This window comes from Saccostrea echinata, unplaced genomic scaffold (genome assembly GCF_033153115.1).
Source record: "Saccostrea echinata isolate AGI-Se365-2 ecotype Australia unplaced genomic scaffold, CSIRO_AGI_Sech_v1 ptg000054l, whole genome shotgun sequence".
In the NCBI taxonomy this organism is placed as follows: domain Eukaryota; kingdom Metazoa; phylum Mollusca; class Bivalvia; order Ostreida; family Ostreidae; genus Saccostrea; species Saccostrea echinata.
The window spans coordinates 68,594,980-68,605,626 of record NW_026889803.1 but is presented as its reverse complement, the minus strand read 5'-3'; the positions used below and the strand labels follow the sequence as shown (position 1 = coordinate 68,605,626).

The window sequence follows — 10,647 nt, the reverse complement described above, 5'->3', positions numbered from 1 at the left end:
TTTAAATGCCCAGAGATAAATTCGTACAACTGAGATGAATTTGTATTTCTGATATATGAACTTGCTTTGCTGCAAAGTGGACATGGGCATTTGGCTTGCCTAATCCCCCCAGATTCATTAATAAAATTCATGACATGTAAGGGTGCTTTTATACCCATGATGACTTGCAATTTAATAAGCAAGCATGTTATTTGATGAAATTGAGGATAACTACGGCTGAAAATATTGCTGAATCTCACTATAATAGTGATATACCACTATACTAATATAGCTGAATTTATGTTTCCCCCTAACCTGATTATGTCCAGAAGCTTTTGCATGTTTCATCTTTTCTGGCTCAGTGGTTCTTGAGAAAAAGATTTTTAAATGTCCTCACTCTATTTGTTTGCCTTTCCTTCATTTTATCTCCCCTTAGAAGGGATGGATGGATGCCATACGAAAATGTGATCAGAAAAGCTCACTTGGGCTTTCAGCTCAGGTAAGCTAAAACACTTGCATTTATACCAATTACAAGGCGAGCACATAAATCCCAGTGATATAAATTGTTTCCCTTAAGTTTACTCAATACATTACTCATTTCAGCATGCAAGAGATACTGTAAATATATTTATTTTAACAGTAATCATATTTTAGCACCTTAATTGCAGTGCTTTTTTTTGCTAAGTGAAGTAATGCTAATATAAGAATAAATACTAAATACCCAATTCATGATCACACTTACCAGTTGGTGATGAATACTGCAGTAAATTTCGAGTGTGCTAATTTATGTACATTTACAGGAAATCTTTACATCTGGACTGAATATTCTGCAACATCCCAGACTCCCAGTTGTCGATGATGAAATTTTTCACCACCTATCCTCCCTTGTTTATTTTGCCCCATTTAAAATGGATAAAGAAAACAATTTATTTCATAGAGTCACTATAGTTCATTTAATTTTTGTTATAATCACCATAGCAACATGAGTGAGACAATATACAATTAAGCATCACAGGTCATCAACAAACAAAATATCTTCTTTCATCATATAACTATAACACTCTACTCATGGTAACAATCCCTGCTACCAAAAAATAATCAGCATTATCTGTTTTTAAATATTTGTAACTATAGTTATTTGTTTGTAAAATAAGTTCTGTCTCTGTAACCATGGTAATATTGTCCATGACATCAGATCTGCCTCTGTAACCATAGTAATGTTGTCTATGGCATCAGATCTATCTACATGTATGTAACCATGGTAATATTGTTTGTAGCATAAGATCTGTCTCTGTAACCATGGCAATATTGTCTATGACATCAGATCTGCCTATGTAACCTTGGTTATGTCCTTCATCTGTGACATCAGATCAGCCTCTGTAACCATGGTAATATTGTACTTTATGACATCAGATCTGCCTCGGTAACACCCTGCACATTTAGCTCCATTAACACATTATCCAGATATTTATCATCCGGGAAACCATGCCCGGAGTGGTTCCTCCCAGATTCGGTTTTATGGTGTATTTCATTCCATGTCACCGTGTCTGATTCCCCTGTCGTGGTGGAATGACCAATCGTGAAGGTCAGTCTTCTCTTCCATGCAACTATCAACAACTTCAGGACCTGATATAAAAAAATTATATCAATCAGGAAAAACTCTCTTAGTTACTGAATTATTTACATGTAGATACTGGGAACTTAGATTCTGTCTAAGATACTGGCTGACTTAGATTTTGACTTAGATATTAGTTGATGACTTACCTATAAATTTTGATTGACAGATATTGACTTAGATTCTGACTTTTGATACTAAACTTACTTAAAAGACATAAATCTGGCAAACATATGCATTAAGATGTAGTTCCTGGCTTAGATATTGATTAGATTCTGACTTAGATAGTGACTTAAATATTGACTAAGATAGTGGCTTAAATTCTGCTTTAAGTAGTGACTTAGATTCTTAGATAGTGAATTAGATTCTGACTTAGATTCTGACTTAGTGATTTAGATTCTGGCTTAGATAGCAACTTAGAGTCTGACTTAGATAGTTACCTACTAGATTCTCATGTAGATACTTACATATTGATTAGATTCTGACTTTGTGACTTAGATTCTGACTTAGATATTGACTTAGATTCTGACTTAGAAATTGACTTAGATTCTGACTTAAATATTGACTTAGATTCTGACTTAGATACTGACCTTTCTACCCTTCTCACTGTCTGGAAGGTAGCACACCCTTGGGAATCCCCTACAGGTGTAGCGTTTCCCAGGGTGGGGATGTTCTGAGCCCTGAATCCCTGGGGCTATATGATATATAATGATCTTTGTTTGGTGGCCCTCGTGGCCCGGTAATGAGTGGGGTAGAGTCAGATATTCCATGACACCATCTGGACAATTTCCATGTTTCTCTCCATATATTGTTTTACATGTAGGGCACTGAACCGAACCATTCTATTGCAAACAGATGAAAAACACATGAGAAAGCAGCAGTAAAATCATTACTTTAATGTTCAAACACTTATCTGTAAACATAACTTGAGCTGTTCTAATGGAACAAAAAATCTCCTGTAGGGCAACTAAAGAAAAGAAACACATTAATAGCTTATAAGAGGCCCAAGGGCCTTGACTGTCACCTGAGTATAATGCAACGATCAGTAGATTAAAACAAAATAAGCTGATAAATGAAGCTATGTTGCCCAAAAGCAAGAGAAATAGGATGACCAGGAATCAGCCAAATATTAATTTAGTACTCAGTAACAAGTCTTAAAGTTTATATATTTATTTGGTTGTACTTTCCCCCATTTGTCACTATCCCCATGTGGACTAAACAAAACAACAGTTCTAGAGCACTATTAGTTAACACATTCCCCCTCACACTGGCCTCTCTTAGTCTTTGAAGATTATTTAATGTATAAAGATATGGTATTTTTGTCCCATTTTTATTTATCCATCATTTAAAGTCTACCTGACCATTTAAAACTATGAAAGTACTTTTTGTATTAAAGATTATAAAAAATTTCGTATAATTCTGCTGTTCAAATGACCTTTTCAGTTACTATTAAATTACAGTGATTAACTATTATAGGTGAGTAGCAAAGTTGAATAACTTTTTTCAGTAGAAATAAATAAACTGATCAAAGGGTACAGAATTTCAAAATCTGGTAAAAACCCCTTGTTAATTACAACTTTATATACTCTGTTTGCCTCCTAGATAACCAGAAGATTTTTCAAAGAAATAAACCATTTTCACTACAGATTCAATATAGCCCCACCCTAATACCTGATTCAGATGCAAAGACAGTGATTCATTTTGGTGTGCGTCCTGCATAAATTACGCACAATTTTTGCCCAGGACGCATTATTTCAATAAATGTGCATCCCAATGGACGCAATAAATTTTTAGGAGGACATGTACTATTTAAAATTATTCCGGTATAATCTGATTCAAAACTTGACCGATTGCATCATATCTACGTGCTAAGCGATATGCATGAATGATTTTAACAGGTATAAGGTTAACAACAGGTCAGATTTCACAACTGCAGTTAAAAGCAATTATCAGAAAATATTTGAGAGTTACAATGTAGATAGCATAGTTTGATTATCACTGATTATGTCTATACCATAGAATGTTTCTGAAGCGAATACTATACCTAAATGTATTTAAGCTGCAACCTGTATCATTTTTTTTTTGTCTTTTCGTTTTTTCCTTACAAGCTAAGAAGTATAAAACTTAATCATTTTTATTTCAGACTATTTGTCATTTCTTCTTAAACTTTTTTTTACTGCATTCTGCTTCTGTGCATTTTATGACTGATACAATGTGTGAGATCGTATGTACGATCTAAAAATAGAACCAAAGTGCACAGTGGACAATAATTTAAATATAATATTTTTATGACACAAAATCACGTAGTACAATCTTGGACAATTGATAGTAAAAGTATAAATCACTCACAGCTACAATAAAACATTTGCACTTTCGTGCAATACCCTTTTTTATTTCACCAGAATTTCCTCTGTAACATCTAATATACGGTACCCTTGGATTTGGACGCATTGATTTTGGCAGGGACTCATTGTTTTCATTAAGAGGGGTCCTTTGGACCCATCATAACCATTTTCAAAATGAATCACTGCAAAGATATTCAAAATTTTGGAAAAAGCACCCTTGCTCATCATAACCATGCACTTAGTATGTTTCCTTAATAATAGTGGACAGAGAAGAAGATTTTCAAAGAAATAATGCATTTCTACTATAAATTCAAAACAGCCTCATCCTAGCACCAAAACCCCTGATCCCCGGCCTATGAATTTCAATTTTTTTTAAAAGACATCCTTGCTCATCTTAATCAAGCAATTCGTTTTTTCTGTTAAATACACAGGGGCTGACAAAAAGATTATCCAAAAAAAAAATAATAATAATAATGCATTACCACTATATATATTCAAAAGACCTCCCCCTATGAATCCCTTATCCTACGACCACAAATTTCACAATTTTGGAAGAGGAATCCTAGTTCATCATAACTATACACTTGGTTTACCTGTTAAAAACCTAGGAGCATTGAAGAAGATTTTCAAGGAATTAAATTAATGCAATTTCACTACATAATCAATAGAGCCCCCCTCCCGCAGAACCCCTGAACCTGGGGTCAAAAATTTCACAACTTTGGAAGAGGCACCCTTGATCATTATAACCATGCACCTAGTTTCTCTGCTTTATATACAGGGGGAGTGAAGAAGATTTTGAAAGAATTTATGCATTTTCATTATATGATCAATAGAGCCCCACCCTAACACCAGAACTCCTGGTACAGGGGCCAAGATATTCACAATTTTAGAAGAGGTGCCCTTGCTTATCATAACTATAAATTTGGTTTATCTGCTAAATACCTAGGAGCAGAGAAGAAGATTTTCAAAGAAACAATGCACTTTCACTATATCCCCCCTCCTACAGAACCCCTCACCCTTTGGCTACAAATTTCACAATTTTGGAATAGGCATTCTTGATCATCATAGAAATGGACCTTGTTTCACCCACTTTTACTATATAATCAATAGAGCCCCCTCCCCCCCCCCCCCCCCCTTCTTGCAGAACCAGCTTCCAAAGAAAATCTGGTGGTGTGCATCCCTATATCATGCATAATCAATGCTTCAATGGGGCTTATAATTATTTGGGAATGGACAAACTCCAAAAACTTTAACCTATTCATTCACCTGAAAATGTAGGTCAGATATAGCATCTGAAGCAAGACTGTGGTTTGCATTCAAAGATGCATCATCCAAGCAAGGTTGGTCCAGATAGGATTTATAGTTACTTCAGAATAGACCTGCTCAAAAAACTTTAACCTGGTCACTCATCTGGAAAATATAGGTCAGATCCAGCATCTGAAGCATGTCAGGTAGTATGCATCCCTAGATGCATCTTCCCTGCAGGTTTGGTCACCCAAGGTCTTACAATTACTTTTAAAAAAATGAACCTGCTCCAAAAACTTTAACCTGATCACTCATCCAGAGAATGTAGCTCAGATCTAGCATTGGAAGCATGCCTTGTAGTGTCATCCTTAGATGTATGAATCATGCAAAGTTTGCTTGAGAATGGACTTGCTCCAAAAACTTGAACCCAGGATGCTAATGCCAACACCTACGCAGAAGTATAGCATAGCTCATCCTGATTTTGTCAAGGTGAGCTAAAAACTTTAAAAAGGGTGAAAACTGCTTGGCAATATATGGTTTGTAATGAACACAATTGATTACCTAAATATGTTTTAATGTTTGACTAAAACATGAATTTTTATGGTTTCTCTATTGCTAAAATCTTTGTTTTTAATATTATCTGACCACCTACCTTTGTGGTGCTCTCATACATAGCCAAAATGCATAGCTTATGAAACATGTGACCACATTTCTGGAGTTTGAACACAACCTTCTCATCTGTCTTTCCTTCACCATAACCAGAGGGATGGGTAAGCTTCTCACAGCATATACAACAATCCTATATAGAAATAGAGATAAATCTCAGAGACTCGAGATACGAGTAAGCTTCTCACAGCATAAACAACAATCCTATATAGAACCAATAGTCTCTGATGAGACTGTAGCTCTACTGGTCTGTACATATAACAAAGGAAAAGTAGCACTTGGATTTGATACTTTGCAAAACGTAGCAATAAATAGAATAATGTATCTTAATGTAGTCTACTTGTGTGCCAAGTTATATTGAAATCAAACAAAAACTGTAGGGGAAGTAGCGTTTTAAAGGAATTTAACAGAAATTTCTATTTTTAGTAACCATGGCAACAACGTTCATCTAAATCAAAAACTGATGCACTAAATTATGTATCTTAGTGTAGTCTACTTGTGTGCCAAGTTATATTGAAATCAGACCAAAACTGTAGGAGGAGTAGCGTTTTAAAGGAGTTTAACAGAAATTTCTATTTTTAGTAACCATGGCAACACCGTTCATCGAAATCAAAAACCGATGCACTAAATTATGTATCTTAGTGTAGTCTACTTGTGAGCCAAGTTATATTGAAATCAAACAAAAACTGTGGGAGGAGTAGGGTTTTAAAGGAATTTCACAAAAATTTCTATTTTTAGTAACCATGGCAACACCGTTCATCGAAATCAAAAACCGATGCACTAAATTATGTATCTTAGTGTAGTCTACTTGTGTGCCAAGTTATATTGAAATCAAACAAAAACTGTAGGAGGAGTAGCGTTTTAAAGGAATTTCACAAAAATTTCTATTTTTAGTAACCATGGCAACACTGTTCATCGAAATAAAAAAATGATGCACTAAATTATGTATCTTAGTGTAGTCTACTTGTGAGCCAAGTTATACTGAAATCAAACAAAAACTGTGGGAGGAGTAGCGTTTTAAAGGAATTTCACAAAAATTTCTATTTTTAGTAGCCATGGCAACAACGTTCATCTAAATCAAAATCTGATGGACTAAATTATGTATCTTAGTGTAGTCTACTTGTGTGCCAAGTTATATTGAAATCAAACAAAAACTGTAGGAGGAGTAGCGTTTTAAAGGAATTTCACAAAAATTTCTATTTTTAGTAACCATGGCAACAACGTTCATCTAAATCAAAAACTGATGCACTAAATCATGTATCTTAGTGTAGTCTACTTGTGTGCCAAGTTATATTGAAATCAGACCAAAACTGTAGGAGGAGTAGCGTTTTAAAGGAATTTAACAGAAATTTCTATTTTTAGTAACCATGGCAACACCGTTCATCGAAATCAAAAACCGATGCACTAATTTATGTATCTTAGTGTAGCCTACTTGTGTGCCAAGTTATATTGAAATCAGACCAAAACTGTAGGAGGAGTAGCGTTTTGAAAAATTGATGATGGACAGACAGACAGATGGACGGACGACGGACACCTTACTATCGCATAAGCTCTTCTGGTCTCTGACCAGTAGAGCTAAAAACAGATGAATCTCTGAGACTCGAGATACGAGTAAGCTTCTCACAGCATATACAACAATCCTATATAGAAACAGAGATAAATCTCAGAGACTTGAGATATGAGTAAACTTCTCACAGCATATACAACAATCCTGTATAGAAATAGAGATAAATCTCAGAGACTCGAGATATGAGTAAACTTCTCACAGCATATACAACAATCCTGTATAGAAATAGAGATAAATCTCAGAGACTCGAGATACAAGTAAGCTTCTCACAGCATATACAACAATCCTGTATAGAAATAGAGATAAAAAAAATCTCAGAGACTCAAGATATGAGTAAACTTCTCACAGCATATACAACAATCCTGTACAGAAATAGAGATAAATCTCAGAGACTCGAGATATGAGTAAACTTCTCACAGCATATACAACAATCCTGTACAGAAATAGAGATAAATCTCAGAGACTTGAGATATTAGTAAACTTCTCACAGCATATACAACAATCCTGTACAGAAATAGAGATAAATCTCAGAGACTCGAGATATGAGTTCACTTCTCACAGCATATGCAACAATCCTTTACAACATATAAATCTCAGGCCATCACTGAAAATTTTGTTTGTACTCCAACCCACAGTTTTCATGGTGGGTTGGTAGGTAGCTTTTTTTTAAATTATCTTACACATTGATAATCATAATAAATAAGTGACTCAGTACTGTAATTTTCGGGGTATACGTTGATGCTACAGGAGGTAACTCAAAAGCTTTGACTGTGATCAATGCCAAATTTCAATGTAATAAATACTTTACATAATAAAAATGCCAATGAAAATTGAAATTTTGAGAGGAGCGGGGCAATGAGATTCAGAAATTTAATTTTATTTGGCCTTGGTGACAGAAATAAACCCATGGGCTGAAGGAGTGGGCCAAAAGCTCCTTATTTATACTCACCTCATCATCGGGGGGAGTGTTCAGAATTGAAACATACTTTTCAAACACTTCACAACCAGCCCAGTTACCTGTAAGACAGAATGCATGTACTGTTCACAAAACTTCAAAATATCTCACAAGGGAAATTTACCAAAGAATTAAAACAATTTGGATGACTATCAATAATCAAACCAGACTGGATAAAACGGTGTGTTTTATGAAATAGTATAAATTTTACCTGTGGAATGGGTTGTTTGCTTGGACACATTATTTGGAATGTTGTCTTTTGGTGGTAGATAAAAACCAGTGGCTCCCCCTGTGGCTCCAGAAGAAATGGAGGGCTGTACATCAGCTGATGAGGCAACATGGGGAACCAGAGAATTGGGAGGATAAGATAGAACATTGGCAGTTGAACCTCAAAATTAGAACTCAACAGATGATATAAGCACATAAAGATAGAGTTACTGCATGCAGAGGTATATTTTTCATGAGAAAAGTTAGGACCAAAAAAATACTAATTACAAAAATATTCAAAACTTTAACAAATACATACTTGTCACCCCTGCTCTGCTGTTTGATCCACCCAAAGATTGACTGTTTATACTGAAATAATACCAATACCTCATAAATAATAAACCAATGAAATTGTAATTGATTTGTGATACCTATTAAGAGAGATTGCTACCTACCTACATATATGTAAAATAAAACTTTCTGGACATATGTTAGATTTATCTTATTCATGATAATCAAATCTCTTGGACTTGTTACTTTATATCTCACCTGTGCATGTTGTGATAGGCGACATTGCTCCCACCTGCCAGTCCCATTCTGGCCGAGATGTGGGGATGGATGGGTAAGCTGGAATTCTGCGAGATATTTGCCTGAAGAAAGTTGACTGCCCGCTGGAACACACTACTGTGGGGAACAAGGCCACTGGCCAAGATACCAGAGGAAACTGGCATCTGATTGGAAAAAGTCTGAGGAATCTGCATGCTCTGGCTATTCTGACTGGATACCTGCTGCGATTGAGGCACTGGATGAGTAATCTGATTGGTGTGGATTTGAGACAGAGAATTCATGTGAACAGAGGTAGGTGGAGCTGAGTTTTGAGTCATGTGTGTGTATAATCTTTTCCTTGTCAGAGGTCCTGCTGAACCACTTGATAAAGAATTTGAGAGAAACTGTCCATTTCCAGACATTCTCTGTCGTTTAGCACAATTAGGCCCATTCAAAGTACTGGTATCACTAAACTGACCATTTGTGGTACAAGAGCTACTAGACTGACCACTTGTGGTACTTTGTCCACTAAACTGACAATTGACAGTACTGCTAGTCTGACCATTTACTGTCCCTGAACTTGAGGGAATTCCATCAGAAGGACTAGAATTCAAATAAGGCATGGGCAGTAATTCACGTCTTATCATTCGAAGCCTCCCTGTCTCAATTCGTTTCTGAGTCATGTTGCTGAAGTCCATGATATATGGAAGTTTAACAGCTGTCTTTGTGAGATTCAACTCTTTGTTTCTATTGGCAGGGTTAGAAAAATGGTCCTCCAGAAGACATGCTACCTCCATGTCAAAAGAGTTCCACTGACCTCGATTATCCCCCTCCCACTGCCATATGATGCCTTTCCCTGGAGGACTCGAGTCTGGGTACAGTTGACGTCGAACTGGTCTTGCAGTTCCTGCAAAATTATAGCTCACTGTAAACATTTCTTTTTTCTTAACAAAAATCTTTTCAAACTTTATAAATGAACATACTTGAAAGTCAGGACTTATTTCTTGCCATATATTATATGACAATACTCAAAAAAGTTATCTCAGCAAGACAGATGTCGCTTGTGAACTACATTTTTTTTTCAAAATGTAACAATAAAAACTGAAATTAACAATGTGTAGAAAGCTCACCTGTTCCAAACCGAACTTGGCACATAGTTAGAAAATCTATCGAGTACATTCCCATATTTGGGGTCACATTTCCCAAGTTTACTTGCACTGATGGGCTTTTTCTGTAACTAGACTCAATAAAATTAGCTATATGTGGATCATAAGGCCGCCATCGACCGTACTCATTCATCCACTCCCACACCACGACAGATTTCACCGAGCTTGTCATATTTTTCTTCGTTTCCCACCTTCTCTCCCAAAAGTATTGAGGAGTTCCGATAGATGGTATAATAAGAGTTCCGAAAGTATTATTTACATCGATAATCAATTTCAAATAAAATAAATGTAATATCCACAGTAATTTTTTTACCTGTATTGTGCCGAAAAAATATAGATTATAATTCAAGAAAAAT

At 35.6% G+C, this 10,647-nt stretch overlaps 1 protein-coding gene across 1 annotated transcript; it reads right to left on the bottom strand.

Annotated features, from left to right (window-relative positions):
• Positions 1–932: 932 nt before the first annotated feature.
• Positions 933–10,465, bottom strand: LOC133205239 (E3 ubiquitin-protein ligase DTX4-like). Its single transcript, XM_061341005.1, has 8 exons — positions 10,256–10,465; positions 9,129–10,032; positions 8,899–8,948; positions 8,584–8,760; positions 8,367–8,434; positions 5,837–5,983; positions 2,185–2,436; positions 933–1,605 (listed from the first exon to the last, which is right to left on the bottom strand). The coding sequence occupies exons 1-8, from the start codon at positions 10,461–10,463 to the stop codon at positions 1,381–1,383; spliced, it is 2,031 nt and encodes a 676-aa protein (XP_061196989.1). The 5' UTR covers positions 10,464–10,465; the 3' UTR covers positions 933–1,380.
• Between the last annotated feature and the right edge of the window lie 182 nt (positions 10,466–10,647).